The 21,701-nt window shown below is 40.0% G+C and overlaps 1 protein-coding gene across 32 annotated transcripts in view; it reads right to left on the bottom strand.

The window, feature by feature from the left end:
- Positions 1–21,701, bottom strand: part of PDE10A (phosphodiesterase 10A) — a 568,650-nt gene that overhangs the window by 112,048 nt on the left and 434,901 nt on the right. For 25 of the 32 annotated variants that reach the window (XR_014843433.1, XR_014843435.1, XR_014843432.1 and 22 more), the window contains one exon: positions 1,397–1,425. The exons of 6 other annotated variants lie outside the window; for them this stretch is intronic. Coding sequence is in view for 16 of the 26 variants with exons in the window: in XM_085021693.1 (XP_084877819.1) it covers positions 1,397–1,425 (29 nt within the window). In the remaining 10 variants the exon portion in view is untranslated. Of the gene's footprint in view, positions 1–1,396; positions 1,426–4,167; positions 4,256–21,701 lie in introns of all 32 variants that reach the window. One more of the 32 variants, XM_085021718.1, reaches the window with a different exon arrangement.

The raw sequence follows: 21,701 nt of genomic DNA, 5'->3' as shown, positions 1-21,701 counted from the left end.
GCTGGCTAAACAAGGTATCAGAAGCACAGCTCTCTCTCTGCAAACAGGAGAATGGAGTCACGACGCTGAGGTGTCAGAAGCACGGCTCTATCTCTGCATCCACAGAACTGGGTGAGGGAAGATGCACGGGGGACGGAAACCACCTCTTCGGGCGTCTCGCTTCCCACCGCCCTCAACAACGACCGCGTCTGCAGTCTTCTGAGGGCTGTAAAGGTTAGACTGAGGTAAGCTGCCCTTAGTCGGGGTTCATCAAATAAGAATATTGATGAGCACAGGACACAACCTCAGAGATGAGAGACAGCAGCTTGGCAAATATCAACAACCCAGGATCTACGACTGCCCACGTCCACTTCTTATCCTCAAACACGGCTTCTTAACCACTCCTGCTGCGCTCCGGCTGATGCCTCCACCCGCTGATTACCACAGCCTGAGGACTACCCAACGGTGAGCTCTGGAAATGTGACACATGCAAGGCCCCAGGAATGGCGAGAAGCCTTAGAGAGATTTAGAGAAACCTTAAGAGTCTATCAGGTTGCTATGGACCGAGGGAATTCTGCCCAGTGTCCAGCAATGGCCCTGGTCATTTTAGAGATTCCTTTCCTCAGATAAACAAAAAGAAAGGACTCTGTCTGCATACGTGATCCTGTTAATGGTACTTCAGTTTATATCTTATGACAAAGAGTCATCTCTCACCTACGTTTGCATCAGACACGATTCCGATGAATTATTTTCAATATTCAATCCACACTTTAAGATCTTTATCTATAAGCATGATATATAATTAGGATTCTATTTCATATGTGATTAAAGAATTAGAAGTTTGCAGCATTAAACATGGTATGCTAAAAGGCCTTTAAATTTGCTGTCTCTTAAGTTGGACATCAAGTGTTTCCTGTGGACAGGAAAACAGTGCCTTTGATATTCTAAAAGTACTGAAGACTGCCAGGTGATCAACTCATGAAGAGTCACCTTCCGTTCTTCTTGCAGAAGGTGCCTGCACTCAAAGGCAGGGCTGGCCAGGCAGCAGGCATGGCAGGCGACGAAGCCTGAGCAACCCGATGCCACACGGGAACTCAGAGTCAGTGCCACCTGATCTTAGGGCTTTTCAAGAGCAGCCAGAAATCCAATCTGAATTCTAATGGAGAACTCCACAAGCACGTGCTGGCCGGAGAGCTATGTCCGCTGGCTGCTCGCCGTTGGAGGTCTCGGGTTTGCAACCCCACTCCCTGTGGACTTCATGCCACACAAACGAAAACCACCGCCTGAGTGAAACTCTAAAGAAGGCACTCAGTCTTGCCATTATTTCCTAACACTTTAACATGTTAGAGCACTGAAAATATACCAAATAATATATTTCCTATATTGTGGTAACAAAAATTCTATTCCCATTACTTACCCTGCTGACTTCCTTAGGAGCCGATTCATCTGGAGATGCAGAAGGAAGGAAGAAAAAACACAATTAGAAATGGAGTAGTTTCTGAAATAGAGAGCATGTCATTCGCTCTCAATAGACTCAGAGGTTACATGCCATGCTGCCTCTTCTGAAATCTAAGAATTTGGTTTTAAAACTGTAAAGTAAAAGTTAAACATAGGAAATTTAGAGCTGGATGTACATTATTAATTTTGGAGGGAAATGAAATAACACGGCAGCTTGCTAGTCATTTGCAAGATGACCTTTGTAGAGATTCTAAAATAGCAGTTTCTGCAAATATGGCGACACTGTGGTTTATCAAATATACGTACCTAGAAGAGGGTTTGTAATATTTGCAATATTCGAAATGAAAACAGTCACACAAATATCTCAAATAGTCATTAACGTCTGTGCTGTGAGGGTAATTTCCAGAATTTCTAATTTGCTGAAATAAGACATAGGTCTGCAAGGCCCCCTGGTGAGAGCGTGAAACCTACCTATTAAGAGTACTTTTCAGTACCACGGACCCCAGGGTGGTGGGGCTGTTTGTACAAGCATGTTGCACTGTTTACTGGTGAAAGGAGACTGATGGATTTACCTGAGCTAGGTGAATATCAATATCTGAAGGGTTCTCCCGCGTGCGAGGTGGCTACATGGCAAGATTACGCCTGTGTAACCAGCAGGGTACAAGAAACCAACGGGCCACATCTGGTCCGCTGGTTGTGAGTACCTGGTAACTGGTTTTGACCCAGAGAAATGTGTTGATGTGGCCGTTCCAGAGGAAGGGTGACTGGAGCTGGGCCTCCCCAGGCCACTCCCTGGGAGGGCAGCCTTTCATTCGATGCTGCTGCTACTACTGCACGTCTTGCTTAGCAATCAAACCCCAACCACCCCCATCAGTGCACACTTAACATGCGAAATTTCTTATGTATTCTACATCACGCCAAAGCACAGCCTCACCCATCTTACCGCTGACAAAAACATGTCCCCCAAGTCCGGAAAGGGTGTGATTCTTCTTTCTCCTCAATATTCTTGTTAACGAAGCCACTGAATCCTGTTATTTCCTCTTTTTTTTTTTTTTTAACCTTTCTCAGATTTACTGCGTACCCTCCATTTCCACAAATAACACCAAGTCCAGTCCCAAATCACCAAACAACCAGTAGTTTCTAAGCTGGTCCCTGAATCCAACACCTGCCCTGACAATCACGCCTACACACTCACACACACACACAGAGGCACACACACAGAGGCACACACACACACACACACACACACACACAGAGGCGCACACACACACACACACACAGAGGCACACACACACACACACACACATACACAGAGGCACACACACACACAGAGGCACACATGCACACCCACTTACCCACCCAGTATATCTTTCAAGAATATCCCATCCATCATGACTTTGGATGCTTCAGAGTCTAAAGTAAATTAGTCTTCAAAGCTTTCTGCATTTTGACTTTACCTGTGAACTTCTAAAAAATTATCCAGCTCGGAACTATCAGACAGGAGCTATTCAATAAACGGTCCCTTTTTCGTATTATTCTATTAATACATACTTGCTCATACTTTTTTTAATAATTGTTACATAATGTTTTGAGTATTGCACCTGATTTCCCTAAGGCAGTAACCATGTTATAGGAAAAAATATTTACTTTATCTTATACACTGAAATAACATCATGGAAATAACTACTAACCTCTCATTCTTTTCTAAACCTTCCTGAAGACATGACCATTTGATTTAATCATTACAACAAATTTATTAACAGATTAAAAAGTTGCAGAAGCTTCTACGTTTATACTTTTCAAAAGTTTTTAACCTCAGAAACTCATGAGCAGGCACGAAAAGTCAAGGTGGGTAAAAACAGACGCAATGGGCAGCAGCGGCTGTGTGAGCAGGAGTGCCGTGTGCACTGCGGGACTGCCCGGGGTCTCCAAGCTGTGGCCTCTGCAGCCTCTCTCTCTCCAGTCATCACTATGTCTAGGAAGTCAATTCAAAGGAAGGAGAGCTCGAATTTCCAGAAACCTGTAAATAAATGTTCCTTTTTTCTTTAGTTTTGCTGAGTGCTTCTCACACTTCAGTACACATAAAATACTCTACTGATACTCTACTGATTGGTATTTATAAAAACCAACTTTTTAAATTCTTTATGGACAGTTTAAAGTATTTGAAAGAAAAATGTTACCTATAACTTAATTTTTGGATTTTCCACCATATACGCAGATTTAGAAATGTATCCTCTATCTATGCCTCCAACTTAAAAGTCAAATGATTTTTGTTAAATGAATGTCAAGTCCATTACATTTAGGGAACATGGCATTGATTAGGAAATTCATGAGCCTAGTGAGTTTGTTAGGATCAGGGAAGCTGGCTTCCTATTTCCTATACTTGGAATTTTCATTTTGTTGAACTCTCCTGCCCAAGGAGAATTTAATGTGGAAGACAATTCATTCACTTTCTTTCCCATGGGGGCGGGGGGTGGTGGACGGGAGGAATGCATTCAAGACACAGTACAGCCAGTGGCTCAGAACATGGACCGTGAAGCCCATACAGGCAGTCACCTGCTGTTGCACTTTGGGCGAGGTGTCCTACTTCTTTTACCATTTTCTAAGTCCGAAGTGAAACAACATCCTGTCAATATAATTTGATACTGCAAAGTAAATTTTTCCACATCGTCATTTTCAAAGTAACAGGTTAAGAACCACAACTTAGACCTTAGAGTCTTAAGAACTCACAGCTCTGGAATTTCTCTGTCCGCGTCCAACAAGCACTCATGACTGAGCTGCTGGAACAGCATTTCACGTGGTTCAGGAATGAAGCGCACTTAAAAATGAAAGGACAGGGAATCACAGGAAAGAAGGAAATTGCCATGGATGCCAGGTTTTGAGTCATTCGTGAGCATCAAATTAGCAACAAAAATGTTCAAAACAGCAGAAACTAATTTTTATGTGGCATCAGGGTCTGTAAACATTTGTTTATTCAACAAATATATATTATGGATCCACTATGTGCCAGGCGTTTATCCTAGTTCTCACGGAACTTAATTTCTAGTGGGATGAATAAACCAGGAATTTTTTTAAAGTAATTTCAAAAAGGGAATACTGATGATTGTCAGAGAAATTTTTTTAAAAGGAAAAAACGTCTTCAATCGAAACATCATTTTAATAATCTTTTAAAGTTTTAAGAAGAAAAGCTCATGCAACAAAACTATCCCCTAGAGGATTTCCTCATAACGGCACCTTTCAGTAAGCACTTAATTTTGAATATTTTATAAATCTTTATAACTGTGCATGTGTATACCTTGCTTTCTGTGATCACTTTCAATATGTCTTATATGAAATGGGGTTTCAGGAATGAATCCAAATATATAAGCAGAACCTAAAGGAATTCACAGTATGATGATCGATTTAAACTTCCGAGCCTGTTTGTAATACTCTTATTTACCCTGCTGTTTAGGTTTTAGGTAAGATCTCCAGAAACAGAGAGTAGACAAAAATGTTCATTGCAGCCCTCTATACAATAGCCAAGACATGGAAGCAACCTAAGTGTCCATCGACAGAGGAGTGGATCCAGAAGATGTGGTCCATACACACACTGGAATATTACTCGCAGCCATAAAAAAGAATGGAACAATTCCTCATCCACGTTGCTGTATTTGCAGCAACATGGACGGACCTAGAGATTCTCAGACCAAGTGGAGTTACTCAGAGAGTGAAAGACAAACATCATAAGAGATCATTCCTATAAGGAATCTAAAAAAAGGATACAAATGAACTTATTTGCAGAACAGAAACAGACTCACAGACTTTGCAAAACTTATGGTTTCCAAAGAGGACAGGCTGCAGGGAGTGAGGGTGGAGTGGGGATTTGGGGTGGAAATGTTCCAAGATTAGGTCGTGATGACGACTGTACAACTAAAAATCTAATAAAATTCACTGAACTTTAAAAAATTCCACTAAAACTCATATTCTTTAGAATCACTAAGAAATCACCAAATACTCTTACTATTTGATCTGTAAAAACTATAGAAAAAAGTAAACGCCATGAAAGAAAAACAAAATATGAAAAAGAGAAAAAATTAGAATAACTAAGTTTAATTACTATAGGAGATCTAAAAATGATCCATTTTAAATTAAGCATTAAAGATTGACTCCTATAATCCTTAAGTATTTTTCCTTTGTTGATAGTTTAAAATCTTCCCACTATAAAGAAGAATTTGAGAAGGCTTATGGTAAAAAATACAGATGCAACAAGACCCAAAACTGCAGCCGCTAAAAGTGATGATGAAGGTTTATATTTATTTATTGACATGAAAAGTTGTCCATGATTAGGTTAAATTAAAAAGAGTAAGAGAAAATCAAAATTACCATATGAACTTATGTTAACTAAAATATATATATGTATTTAATCTACAAATGTGTGTAAACACACACACCTTTTATAAATTATACACACACACAAGTTGGTTTCAACTATAAATTTTTTTTTGCAGTATATCACATTACCTGACATGTCTGAAATTTAAAATTGAATCGTAATGACAGTAATAATGATACAAATAAAAATAAGTTGGAAAACGTGTTGCAAAAGTTTCTCACTGTCCACAAATCTTTACTTTTGAAAATGTGTTTTGTCACTATTGTCTAACAGCCTAATGACTACAAACTTAATTTGCACATCTTTGAACTTCTAATCTAAAACTGTTCAAAGGAAAAATTAAAGCAGAGGCTTCATTAAGTTTCTGGGACGTGAGGTCACATTCGTTCCACTTACCCTGCAGGACGCTGCAAATGTCCAGTACCCAGAGAACGTTTAGAACACTGGCTCCTTTTTTTTGTTTCTGTGTATACTGAAAACGGTATCACTTTTAAAGAGTCTCCCTTTATTTAAAAAAAAAAAAAATCACCAACACCTGCAGAAAGGAGAAGGCTATGTGTAGTCCTCCTTCTGCCTGAGCCCAGCTGCAGCCCAGGAAGGACGCGCCCTCGGGGCCCGAGTCTGCCCAGGCCAGGGGAGCAGAGGGGAGCAGGGAGAGGACAGCGGAGCCTGAGAGAGAGGACGGTCCTACATGAAGTACGGCATGTCAGAGAATGGATGTGTGCAGGTGTATTGGACCTGTGGTCTCTCATTATTGATACCACCAGGGAAATAAAATGGAGAAACCAGGCAAATAATGTGCTGAGGTACCAGCGAAAAACATGAGAACCGAAAGGCAAATTTAATTATCTGCAATTTTCAGCATATTGTCTCTTTCTCGTTACTACAGTCCCACTGCTTCAACCTTTCTGGTATCTGTGAAGAAGTAATGACTTGTAGATAATTCTGCATTAAGACTTTCTACTAATTTAAAAGTAGCAGAAGCTTATAACAATGAATCATTGAACACTCATTCTCCTTTGAAGTCTGATATGGGTGACATGAGTTATAGTTTTAAAATAATATCCCACTTTTTCTCACAAAGGATTAGTGCAACGGAAATTGCCTTCCAGTCATAAACAACCAGAAAATCAGGCAAAATACATGAAACAGAGGTTTTTAGACACTGGCTGCCAGGCAGCAAAAGATGGTAACCCCAAAGATAAAATATTTGAAAAAAAAAAAAAAAGCCAATGCTTTTCAGGATAACAGTTTACAGCAAATTAAGAATTTAGGGGGATTTCTTTTTTTAACCTGATAAAGAGCATTTACGAAAAATCTACAGGTACTACCAAAACGAATGGTGAAAGGTTAAGTGCGTCTACCGCCTCTAAGATGGGGAACAAGGCAAGAATTCTGTTCTCACCATTCTTATTAAACATTATACCAAGTTTTCTAGCCAGAAAAATAAGACAAACAAGTGTGTGTGTGTTATATAGTTTATATTATATATTAAATATTATATATGGTAAACAGATCAGAAAGGAAAAAATAAGCCTTTATGCACAGATTACATGGTAACCTAAGCAGACAGTCCTAAGGAATCTGTGAAACAAAACAAAGAGCACACACACGTGCACACACACACACTACTGGAATGACTAAGTCAATTTAGTAAGGTCAAAGGATGCAAGATCAGAGAGGTTTAAATCCTAAATAGAGAAATACACCCTGTTATGTAAGACAAATGACCCAGAAAAGCCAATTCGATTTTGAAAAATAAGTTGTAGATATTAAACTATATCCCAAGGCTCCCCATAAGGTTGCATTAATCAAAACTGGATGGTACTTTCTGCCACATCCTGCAGCATTTAATCTCTTATCTTTTGATAACAGAGGTGCTAATAGGTGTGAGTAGACATCTCACTGTGGTTTCTATTTGCACTTCTCAGATTATTAGCCATGTTGACGTTGCACACTGTCAATCCACATGAATTTGTCAATTACACCTCAAGAAAGCTGGCAACAAAAATAAAATAGTGTGATGGCATTAACCTAATGATACATATGCAGATAGTGAACCAAAATAGAGACTCCATAGAAAACATATAGGCATATGTGATTTTTCAACAAAGGTACCAAACTTATTCACTGGAGAAAGAATAATGATTTTTTTAACAAATGTTGCTGGAATAAATGGATATTCATATGGAAAAACAAAACAAAAATCTTGACCATTATCTCACATCACACATAAAAATTAATGTCAAGTTAATCACAGACCTATACATAAGGGTGAAACCTATAAAACAAAGAGAAAATCTTAAGTACACTTCTTGGACTAGGAAAAAAACTATAAAGAAAAAAAATCATAAAACAGATTTTATCAAAATTAAACACACTAGCTCTTTCAAAGACACTGTTAAGAAAACAAAATGAACAGCCAAAGACTGGGAGATACATAGTATTCTACATCTAATAAAGGACGTGTATGCAGAATACACAAAGTAACATTACTATTCAATATTAAGATGACAAGTATCCTCAATTTAAACATGGACAAAATATTTGAATAGATGCTTCACTAAAGAAGATATTTAAGTGGCAAATAAACTCATGGATGAAATTACTCAACATCTTCAGTTATTTGGGAAATGCAAACTATAACTGCAGTGAGATACCACCACACACCCATTAGAATGGTAAAGCTAAAAAAAAAAAAAAAAAAAGAATGTGAAGTAACTGGAAACTTATGAATTGCTCAAAGTGTTGTATCTCCAAATAATGGAATATTACTAGCAACAGAAATGAGCAAAAGACTGATCCACACCACAACACAGGCAAATCTGGAAAGCTGTGTGCTAAGTAAGAGAAACCAGACACAAATGCTACATACTGTATGGTTCCATTTATATGAAATCCCTTAAACAGAACCAAAAGCAGGTAAGAGGTTGCCAGAGACCAAAGAGGGATGAGGGAGGGGATAAGCTGTAAAGAGGCACAGGGGCTTTCTGGGATGACAGAAATGTTACTGTGACGTGGTTGTATACGTGCATGAAAACTCTCTGACCTATATTCTTAAAACTGATCATCTTTACTGAATGTATTTGTACCTTAAAGCTGACTGAACAAAAAAATTATGACTGGAGGAGACTGTCTTTCTTTCACTGTATGTTTGTGCCTCCTTTGTCATAGATTACCTGACTACAAGTGCTTGGGTTTATTTCTGGGCTCTGTCTCATTCCACTGATGCATATTTCTGTTTTGGTGCCAGTATCCTACTGTTTCGGTTACTGCAGTTTTATAGTACAGTCTGAAGTCAGGGAGCTTGATTCCTCCAGCTCCAATTTTCTTCTGTCATATTGCTTTGGCTATTATGTTTTGGGTCTCTTGTGTTTCCATACAAATTTTAAAATATTTTGTTCTAGTTCTGTGAAGAATGACATTGGTAACTTGATAGGGGTTGCATGGAATTTGTAGATTGCCTTGAGTAGTATAGTCATTTTGACAATATTGATAAGTGGTGCTGGCACAATGGGACGGCTACATGTAAAATGATGAATTTAGAAGATCCTCTAACACCAACTCCAAAAAAAGCTCAACATGGATTAAGGACCTAAACCAAAAAAAGCTCAACATGGATAAGGCCAGATACTATAAAACTCCTAGAGGAAAACATAGGTAGAACACTCTCTGACATCAATCACAGCAATATCTTATTTGATCCACCTCCTAAAATAATAAAAATAAAAACAAAAATAAGCCAGTGGGACCTAATGCAATAATGCCATTTGTTGCCATTTGTAGCAACGGGGGATGGACCTTGAGATTATTACTAAGTAAAGTAAGTCAGAAAGAGAAAGACAAATATCATGTATCACTTATGTGTGGAATCTATTAAAACTGATACAAAAGAAGTTATCTATAAAAGAGAAACAAACATTTCAAAATCTGTGAGTTTTGAGACGGTGGAAATACCATATACACACAACAGTATAAAATAGACGATTAACAAGAAGCTACCGCATTGCACAGGAAATCTACTCAATAATATGTAATAACTTATATGGGAAAAAATAATATACATATTTATATGCATAACTGGTTCACTTTGCCGTACACCTGAAACTAATACAACACTGTAAGTTAACTATACTCCAATAAAATGAGAAATAAATATGACTTGCCCTTGGGCTTTAGCTAATTATGAAGCCAGTGCTAGGATTTCTTTTTGCTTGTGTTTTGGCTGAGAGCACAAAAGTTCCTGGGCCAGGGATTGAACCTGAGCCATAGCAGTAACCAGAACCACAGCAGTGACAACATGGGACCCTTAACCTGCTGAGCCATGAAGGAACTCTTGGCTTGTGTTTCCATTCAAGATGCCATCTTCCGGAACGTCCTCCTGGCCCTGCGCTTCAGTGCTGGCTGGGAAACGATTCAGCGTGTCCTGCACTCCCTCGGTTCTTCCCTCTGTCACCAACCTCCAAGTCATCCCCTGTATTTACTGAAAATCTGCAACCTGACCCACATCATCCCTTTCCCTCACCTGCCCCAAATCTGTTGTGGGGCTTCACTCTCCACACCGAGAACGTGGGCAGGGGCTGGGGGTGGGAGGCAAGCACCCCAAGGGAGTCAGAGCTGCTCCAGCCCTGGGTCACTGGGAACTCAATGTGGGTTTCAGGCAAGACTTCGGGGGCTGATGACACCAGAAAGAGTGCACAGGGGGGCCCGGCAAGCAGGCGAGAGCCCCCATCCCAGAACACCGTGGATCAATAGGCCCCTGGACTCTGTCAGCCCGTGAAGCCTAAGCAGTGGTCTCAACAGACCCCAGGAGGACCGTGTTAAAAGGTCAAAGGCTGGCTCACCATAGCTGCCCTGTTTCCCGAGTTTCCCGTGAGCCCCACTGTCTGACGGAAGAAAGAAGCTTTAGGAAGAAGCAGTCCAAAGCTGGAACTCTTACACAGCCACTTTGGAAAAGAGTTTGATAGCTTCTAAAATGCTGGTCCTACGTATGTACCTAAGACTAAGTATGGAGAATACCAAGTGTCCCAAAGAGACCAAGCTCATACAGAAAAAGTAGGTTTTATTTTATTATTATTATTATTATTTTGATTTTTTAGGGCCACAACCATGGCATATGGAGGTTCCCAGGCTAGGGGTCTAGTTGGAGCTACAGCTGCCGGCCTACACCACAGCCACAACAACTCGGGATCCGAGCCATGTCTGTGACCTACACCACAGCTCACAGCAATGCCAGATTCTTAATGTACTGAGTGAGGCCAGGGATTGAACCTGCATCCTCATGGATCCTAGTCAGATTCATTTCCACTGTGCCACAATGGGAACTCCTTGATTTTAAAGTAGAAGTAACTAAGACCTTTAATTGCTGAGATGATATGTTTTCTATCGATAGGAAATTTAATCCATGAGCATAAAATCAGATAAAGAAAATAAAATTATATGTTCTTTTGCATATCCAAATCCATCTTGCCGTTCTACTTACACAAATAAGGCTAAAATATTGTCATGAAATTCACTATCCTTCAGCATCCATTAATTATAATCAATTATAAATATGAATTAAACATTTTGCAGAAAAGGGTGAATTAACAAAAATATTGTGTCTGTAGTTCTCTGGAAATTGATAAGAGAACTAATAACAGAATAATTCTAGAGTCCTATCAATTAGAGATCAATAGAGAAAACATAACCAAGGGAGAAATAATCATTTAGAATATTACTTTGGAAATGTGAGAAGATAGACAGCCACTAAATAGGGACAAGAGGTCACATACCTAAATTAAGATGCATTAGAGGTACAAACTATTAGGTATAAAATAAGCTTCAAGGATATACTGTAAACATGGAGACTATAACCAATGGTTTGTGACAACTATAAATGGAGTATAATTTTAAAATTGTGAATCACTATATTGTACGATAATACTTCAATAAAAATAATAAAATGCATTAGAGACCAGTAATAGGATGTCTTTCTATTACCACCAATAAAAACCAACCAAACATAGCTATAGTCGTATTAAATATCTGGAATTTAAAAATAAACAACAGCATTATTTATCTGAAACAAATGACTGACTATTCTTCATCTCTACTCTGACCGCAACAGACTTGAGTCTCTAAGCAAACTAGCCATGGTTCTGCGGCACAGGTGCAGCCACAAGAACAGTTTCTAGGGGCTTCAAATCAACATCTTACAGACAGGCAGTGCCATTTACTTGTTATCAGAAGTTCTACAGGGTTTGCTGCTGAAAGTTGCCGTCTAAATGTTGGTGCTTATGTCGCTCACTAGTTTCCAAACTTTTTCTAACAAGGCAGGTTTTCACTTCCAAATAAAACTACACGGAATAACCCAATATGTGAAACAGAATAAAAGAAATACAGTGGCAGATATCATAGTTTCATGTCTGTTGAGACCCCCTTCCTGTTTTGCACAGGCTGGAAGCTGAAAAACACACTGTCAGGTTTCCTCGCATGTCAGCAGACGCACTGTTATGGTGGGAATGAGTGCACAACGGACTTCAGTGAGAGACAGACAGGCTGGGAGGGTCCCCTTTCCTGGGGACCATCAAAGCAGAGACACTCTGGGTCCATAACCACCAGATTCCTGCCTCTCTGGGCCTCCTAGGGCCAAGGGAGCACTTTTTCCGGTCCCAGCTGAGGAGGTGAAACTCTGCAGCCAGCCAGTCTCAGTCAGTCCCCCTGGAACCAACCTCCCCTGGCCTTGGGTGATTTTTAAGTTCCCCAATTCATTTCTTTCTGATTAAGCTAGCTAATATTGGTTTCTATAATCTATAATCAAACCTTAATTAATATGCATTTTATTAGTAACCAAAATTACTGTTAAATTAGTGTCAAAATTAAAAATTATTATTTTATTGCCTGTCTTCCCTCCACTCACACTACAATGAGCGTTCAGTGAGGGCAAAAATACCTCCTGTAGAATATTTTGGGTCTTCAGTGCCTAGGGCTGTTTCTGATACGTGGACGATTCAGTAAACATCTGCGGAATGAATGACTGGATAAAATAATAACTACTTGATCGTATTTATCCATGACTCTAAAGTTACTGATGATATTTATTCAATGCCCGCTATGTTCTTGGCCTGAAAATATCAAAAGGTATATACAATCTTTCATCAATGAACTGAACACATTTAATTCAATAATTTGATATCTACCACAGCACCAAAAGTATAAAATAAAACCAAAAGCTTACATAATAGACCTGAAGCCACTATTATACTGAATATAAAATTAAAACAACTGTCTGATACAGGTAAAAAAATTCATCCATGTGACATCATAAACTCTTCTAATTTACTAGAAAGTATTTTCATAAAAATATTGATACGATGATAGTTAAAAATGAGTGAACAAATCAAATGAATGTTTCAAAATATAAAACCACTCAACCATACACTTCAGAGGTTCAAGGCTGCAGAAATGGGAACACAGATCTTGTGATTAAAAACAACGTGGAGGGAGTTCCCGTCGTGGTGCAGTGGTTAACAAATCCGACTAGGAACCATGGGGTTGCGGGTTCGGTCCCTGCCCTTGCTCAGTGGGTTAACGATCCGGCGTTGCTGTGAGCTGTGGTGTAGGTTGCAGACGCGGCTCGGATCCCGCGTTGCTGTGGCTCTGGCGTAGGCCGGTGGCTACAGCTCCGATTCAACCCCTAGCCTGGGAACCTCCATATGCCGCGGGAGCAGCCCAAGAAATAGCAACAACAACAACAACAACAACAACAACAAAAGACAAAAAAAAAACAAAACAAAACAAAAAAAACAAAACAAAAAAAAACATGGAGGAACCCTCCTGCACTGTTGGTGGGAATGTAAGCTGGTACAACCACTATGGAAAACAGTATGGAGTTATCTTAGAAAACTATGCACAGAACTACCATACGACCTGGCAATCCCACTCTTGGGCATATATCTGGACAAAACGTTCCTTGAAAAAGACACATGCCCCCTGATGTTCATTGCAGAACTATTCACAACAGCCAAGACATGGAAACAGCCTAAATGTCCACAGACAGATGATTAGATTAGGAAGATGTGGTGTATATATATACACAATGGAATCCTACTCAACCATAAAAACCACAAAATAATGCCGTTTGCAGCAACATGGATGGAACTAGAGACTCTCATACTAAGTGAAGTAAGTCAGAAAGAGAAAGACAAATGCCATATGATATCACTTATATCTGGAATCTAACATATGGTACAAATGAACCTCTCCACAGAAAAGAAATCATGGACTTGGAGAATAGGCTTGTGGTTGCCAAGGGGAGGGGGGAGGGAGTGGGATGGATGGGGAACTTGGGGCTAACAGATGCAAACTACTGCTTTTGGAATGGATAGGCAATGCGATCCTGCTGTGTAGCACTGGGAACTATGTCTGGTCACTCGTGATGGAGACTGATAATGGGAGAAAAAAGAATGTACACATGTATGTGGAACTGGGTCACCATGCTGTACAGCAGGAAACTGACAGAACACTCTAAACCAGCTATAACGAAAAAAATAAAAATCATTATGTAAAAAAAAATAAAAATTACAATAGAAAGCCTAAAAAATAAATAAATAAATAAATAACATGGAGGATTGAGCCCAAAATGGCAACTAAAATTATGATCATTTTCTTTATCGCCACCTTCGAATGCAAGTACGTTTACTAATGATATAGGCAGAAGAAAAAAATGGCAAAGGAATTTGGTAGGTGGTTTTATTTTAACACTATGATAATAAAATACTAAATCCTGGGAGTTCCATGGCTCAGCGGTTAATGGAATGACTAGCATCCATGAGGATGAGGGTTCAATCCCCGGCCTCACTCGGTGGGTTAAGGATCCAGTAGTGCTGTGAGCTGTGGTGTAGGTCACAGACATGGCTCAGATCTCACCTTGCTGTGGCTGTGATGTAGGCCAGCTGTTGCAGCTCTGATTCTACCCCTAGCCTCAAACTTCCCTATGCCACACTTGAGGCCCTAAAAAGGAAAATAAAATTAAAATAAAATAAAATACTAAATCCTGATATTTGTAGACAAATAAATTAAATTCATACAAAACAACATCTCCCCAGGATTTTATGAGGAAATGAAAAGATTTTATTTCCTGTTAGATTATTACTCTCATTTCATTCTACTGTTATCCTCAAGAGTGAATGAAAATGGCTACAACACAACCATTTCTTTCAAACTTCTAGTCATCTTTAATCATCACACTCTTGGGCAAATAAGGAGAAACTAAGTACAGATCAGCTGACTACGCTTGGAACAAAAGAAAAGTATCTCACATGTCCATGTTTATTTGACACAATTTAGAGAGCTTCTAAATTGTCTACCTTATTTTACTTCGGAATCATCTCTAGCACGTGAAGCTTCTTAAAAGCTAAGGTGGGACATGACCATCCTGGGGGGGCAGGGGCCACCCCTTCTCCCAGGTTATGGCAGGTGCTTAAAAACGGCTACCAACTGTTGAAAAGCGTGTGGCTGGCAGTGGTCTGGAGATGCACATGGCTGGCAGTTGGAGGAGGTACAAACTCTTATGAACACAGACCGTCGTAACGGCAGCGGGAGTGAGGACCCATGAACACTGAGCGGCACGGCCAGCAGGCACCCTGACACAGGTCCAAGATAAGCACCAGGAATTCTCCCAGCTCCACACACCCCAGCGTCTCGCGCGCTCTCCAGAGCCACGGTGTCCTCCTCCCCAGACATTTAGTCATTTCTAACTTCCCTGCCTAGTGTGTGTTGGAGAAGCATTTCCAAAACTTGTTTGAATTATTTTACTTTTACGATCCTTGTAAAAATAAATGCCATCTCCTTACAGATTGGTTACAATAATGCTAAAAGATTCGGGGACCTCAATGTTCTCGGCAAAAAGGTCTAAATACATAAATTATTTTGGAAAATACGAAATACCACAAAAAAGCATATAACAAGTTAAAGCAAAAGAAAACGTTAATGGGTAAAATTAAGTTTATATAGTCCAGTATTTCGACATCTATTTGGAATGGTTCGACTAATCTTTCTTAGGCCTGTACACAAATTTTTATATCTATGGGATTATGATAGGTACACTGCAAATATCTGAGGAAATCATAATATTCTAATGCCTTGAAGCTATGTTTATAAACACAAACTTTTATTACAGAAATACATAAAGGGCGAAAAGACTAGAAAAGGAACTAAGTGAAAACAGTAATTAAATCACGTAAGCCTAGTAACATGGATGGCACTAGAGCCTCTCGTACTAAGTGAAGTAAGTCAGAAAGAGAAGGACAAATATCACATGATCTTACTTACTTCTTGAATCTAATATTTGGCACAAATGAACCTACCCATAGGAAAGAAACAGACTAATGGACACGGAGGACAGACTTGGGGTTGCTGAGGGGAGGAGGAGAGGTGGACTGAGAGTTTGGGGTTAGTAGATGCAAGCTGTCACATCTGGAGAAGGTAAGCAATGAGATCCTGCTGGATAGCACTGGGAACCACATCTAGTCACTTGTGAGGGAACACGACGGAGGATAATGTGAGAAAAAGAAGGCATATATATACACATATGCTAAATGACCCAGTGTGTGTGTGTGTGTGTGTGTATGTGTGTGTGTATATGCATTCTTAGCATATATATATACACACACATATGTCTATCTAGATAGATATATATGACTGAGTCACTTTGCTGTACAGCAAAAATTGACAGAACATTGTAAAATAAACTATAATTGAAAAACAAAAATCTTAAAAAAATTGTTAAAATTTTAGGTGTCTCCTTCCATATTTTTTCTATGCCCAAATGCACTGTAAGCATAATTCATACTTCAAAAAATGGTGTAATTCTATATAAACTACATTTAAAATGCTTTTGAGAGTTCTCGTCATGGCCCAGGCAGAAATGAATCCAACTTGGAACCATGAGGTTGCAGGTTTGATCTCTGGCCTGGCTCAGTGGGTTAAGGAACTGGCATTGCTGTGAGCTGTGGTGTAGGTCGCAGACACGGCTCAGATATCGCTTTGCTGTGGCTGTGGCGAAAGCCAGGAACTGTAGCTCCGATTAGACCCCTAGCCTGGGAATTTCCATATGCCACGGGTATGGCCCTAAAAAGCAAATAAATAAATAAAAATAAAAATTACAAACATGCATTTGTAAACTAAAATATATATTATTAACAGATTTGTATCTAAGTAAATATAGGTATAACAATCATTTTATGATTATGCTACATAGTTATGCTCAGATTATTATGCTACATCACATATATGCTATAGAGAAATCAGTTGGACAAATGATATTATTTGATGAATTACACATACACACACACACAGGTGCACACAGGTGCATGCACACACAAATGTTCGAGTGTCAGACGCAATACTAAAGAAAATAATCTTGCACGCACACCTGTGTATATGTGTATATATTTCTGGCGCTAATAAATTTAAATCCTTAATCTCTGGTTTCACTTGACATCACGGCAGTTTTTCAGGTATTTTAAAAGCAAAGCCTTTCCTTGGTAGGATGAGTGGTTTAAATTAATAATATTTGAATACTTAGCTAGGAATTCTCCCTTAAAAGATTTTAATTCACAAACTGTGGAATTTCTAGTAACCAGTCTCTCAGAGCGCCTATAGTCCATCCCCATGAAACCAGAGGCTTCCTACCTGCTGAAGGACGACCTTGACCCCAGCGCCCTTCCGCCTCTCCCCGTCGTGACCCTCCTCCCTCCCAATCACTCCATCAGTCAGCATGGGAACAGGCCCCTTCCTTCCTGAAATAAACTAAGTTCCTTATGACAAACAGCCATCTCCCTGGGTCTAGTTTCCTGCTTGGACATGGCCTAGCTTTCCTTATCTATTCATTAAATGAATTAATTAGTCAATACTAGGGTCTCTTCCTATTACTGCCAGTCCAAACTGTCATCTGAGTCACCAGACTCCTTGGCTCTGGGTTTCCACTGCCACAAAGAGGCCTGCTCCCAGCCAACAATGACGATACTCCAGACCCCTGCTTTTATCTGTCTCGGGAGGTGGCAAGAAACGGGAGAGGCACAGGGCAACTTTCCAGGCCACGCACAGAACTGCAGTTGCCTCTCCTAAGCCAGTCTAATCAGAAGAATGCTAGATCCAGTCCCATTCACAGACGGTATCAAGAGAATCATATCTGGGGAAACTCTGGAGGGACTCCAGGACCAAAGGGCAGAGACGGCGGGAGGTCCAACGCCACACCAAGGATTCGAGTAAGCAAAGGGACTCAGAGCAGCCACAGGCCCTGAAGAAACGGGTGCTGGCCGGTCTGCAGCCACAGGCAGTTAGTTGGGGAGCACAAGACCCGAGAGCCAAGGGTCTTTGAAGGAGTCAAAGAAGTTGGCAGTTTGAATGAGGCGGGATAGAGCCACCCTTGCAAAACCATGATCCCTGAGGCTGGGGCCCTAAGAGCCTCCATAGGGATCCAAATCCTATTCTCCCCACAGGACCAGCACGTGCTTAACTCCAAACTGAATCTACTCATGCAGACTGGGGGGAGGGTGTAGACACCCTGAGAGAACTAGGTGGAAGACCAGGCTGCGAAGAGCTGGTGAGAGTCTGACTTCTGCCCCCAACACACCTAAAGTGGTTATGCCTAAATCTACCTCTTAAAATGCAGATTTGAGAAAGAATGTCTGGGACTATTCGGGGGAGCTTAAACTCCTTTGAGGAAAAGCACCGGCCTTCTTAGAAAAACGGACATACATTTGCAAATTCTGCTTAGGATTTCAGAGGAGTTACCTGAGCTCCAGTTTGATTTTGTAACTGTCTAGCTATAAACTGGTTGGGTTCAAAAGTTGGTTGCTGTAATAATCATTTTAAATTCTAATATATACATATTCCCTCATGGCTCAGTGGGTTAAGAATCTGGCTTGAAACTGCTGTGGTTCTGGTTACAGCCACGGAGTGGGTTCCATCCCTGGCCTGGGAACTTCTGTATGCCACAGGCACGGCCAACAAGAATTTTATAAAGTTCTTCAAATGGTTCTAAATGTAAAATGCATCCATGTGGTATATATATAACCAACAAAACAATAACAAAATATACAGTAAAACAAATTACATATACCGCTCCTATTTTCCAATCCCATGCTGTCTGCCCTCAGGGCTCCCAGCGCTAACTCTCTGGGAGGTGTCTTTTCCCACCCTTTTCCATTCTCATATAAATTTTAACCACATAATAGAAGCACTTGTGTTTTTTTCCACTAAAATGGAGCTGAACTGTAACACTGCACTGCAACTTACTTTTTGTCACTTAGAATTTCGTGGATATTCTCTAGGCAAGAGATCTAACCATCTCAATATGAACAATATTCCATGAAATAACGACACCACAATTTACTCAATATTACCTACTTTTTCATTGATTTCAGGACCTTGCTTCTTCAAGCATGCTGTGATAAACACTCTGGCACGTATACCTTCAGCTTCCACCCTACTTAAGAAATGCGGGATGTTGCCTCAAAGGGCGAAGTTACTCTTCTCTGGCGCCTTTGTCCTGGAAGCTCTGCCTCCATCCTGGTTTCTTTTTATCAGTGATCACTGGCTCAGGAGCTATTAGCAGCCTCAGCTCCTGCAGCCGTTGAGGTCTGCAATCCACGCTGCTGACAAGTGCCATCTGGTGATCCTGGACTGAGTTCGGTGGGTTGAACTTCTGCTACCCCTGCTGACCGGCAGCTTTCTCTCCTGTTGCCTTCCTAGAATTTCTGTCCCTTGCAGGGGTTGAAATTCTGTCCTGTCTCTCCAACATGCTTTGCCCGCGCCCAGACTGGCTGAGCACTAACTCACAAGGCTCCCAGTTTTGGTAGGGGGTTGCAGAAAGGAATGGTTCCTATTACGCTGCCCTGCAGGCGAGGCAAGCCCAAGCTCTGCTGGGAAGAGACAGATTCCGCTGGACTCCAAAGACCCCACTTCTCGAGCGGAGAAGGCAGAGTAGTACAGTGGAAAGAGAAAGGATGTTGGAAACCAACAAACTTCCCGACCCCTACCCCTTACAAATGCTGTGAAGACGAAATAATACAGTGTGTGTAAATTAATGTTCCTTCTCCCCTGATATGCACGTGTCCTTAGACTCCTGCTCTCATGATGCACCTGGAAGACAGACACTGTGGGCACTGGTGTCCACCACGCTGTCCCAGCACCTGCTCTGCAAGCTGGCCAGCCTGAAGTAGGAACACTCCCTCTCTGTTCCCCGTCTGGGGGCATCCACTGCCCAGGGGATTTCTGTTAGTCTCCCAGTCCTATAACAAAAGCAAAACATAACAAAAATAGCAAACACTGTTCATGGAACAAAATTTCTGTGGGAAACTGTCATCCTTGAGAAAATTTTGGATTAAGATGTAACATCATGGAAAGAAAAAGAACATGAAGCTCAAGAAGCATAACTGAATGATTTTTAGTGTTTTTCTTTTTCCATCTTCACTTTTCAATTAAACACTTAACTACATACTTCCTGGGAACTAGCATGTTCCACTACTAAGTCCTATTATTTGGACCTATTTTTAAAAAATCTTTGCCTTAAAACATGCTTTGAAGATTTTATACAAATTCTAAAACTGTCTTATCAACAAATTCTGGGCTATATACAAAATGTCATCTAAAACGAAACAACGTTTTCTTTAGTTTAAATAGGCCACCTCAAAACAGGATGTATATGTATACAAACCACATGAATAATTATTTCAAAGACTACAATGCATAAAGCTCAGAAGTTAAGGAAGAGACTTTTTTCAAATTGGAAAATAGTAATAAGAAATGTTATTACTTATATTTCTAAAAGTTTTATTCATGTATAATTGACATACAATTAACTGCTCAGATTGAAAAAAATAGATCAATTTGGACATATATATATATAGACATGTGAAGCCGCTGACACAATTAAAATAATTAATACATAAATCACCCCCCAAGGGTTTCCGCAGACCCTTGGTAATCCCTCCCAACCCCCATCTCCAGGCAACCACTGATCTCTAGCGTCACAGCGGATAACTCTGCATTTCCAAGAGTTCTTCTTATTCTTTGTACTGTAGTTGATTTGTGATGTTGTGCCACTTTCTTCTGCACAGCAAGTGACTTAGTTACACACATACATACATGCTTCTTTATATTCTTTCCCATCATGGTCTCCCAGGTAATTAGATATAGTTCCCTGTGCTGTACACTAGAACCTGGTTGTCTATTCCTTCTAAATGTAATAGTTGGCATCTACTAGCCCCAAACTTCCCATCCATCCCTCTCTCTCTCTCCCCCTTTGGTAACCACAACCATTTTTCAATTCGGTTGTTTTATTGTTGTTGTTGCTGAGTTGCATGAGTTGTTTGTACATTTCAGAGATTAAGCCTGGTTTTTTTTTTTTTCCTAGAAATTTCACAATTTTAGCTCTTACAATTAGATATATGACTCATATTATATTAGCTTTCATTTGCAGTGTGAGTAAAGGGTATTTATATTTTGCATGTGTATATCCAACTCTTCTATAATCACTATCTTTTCTCCCAATGAATTGTCTAGGCATTTTTGTTGAACGTCATTGGACCAGGTAGGGATTTATTTCTGGACTCTGAATTAAGCTGCATTGATCTACATGCCTATCTTTATAGCAGTTAACACAGGGTCTGAAATAATGTATTTGTATAGTGAGTTTTGACTCTACATTGAACCTCACTTAAAATTATTATGGGTCTTTTTTTTTGCATTTTACAATCAGTTACTCAATTTCTACCAAAAAAAAAAAAAAAAGGCCTCTTGAATTTTGATGGGGATTGCAATAAATTTACAGTCAATTTTGGGAGAATTATTATCTTGGTAATATTGAATCTTCCAACTCGTGAACAAGAAATCTCCATTTGCA

Source organism: Sus scrofa, chromosome 1 (assembly GCF_054392235.1).
Source record: "Sus scrofa isolate SSC_HxYL_T2T_F1_AM1 chromosome 1, Sscrofa_HxYL_maternal_Yorkshire_Landrace_v2.0, whole genome shotgun sequence".
NCBI lineage: Eukaryota > Metazoa > Chordata > Mammalia > Artiodactyla > Suidae > Sus > Sus scrofa.
This window is presented reverse-complemented; position numbering and strand designations above follow the sequence as displayed.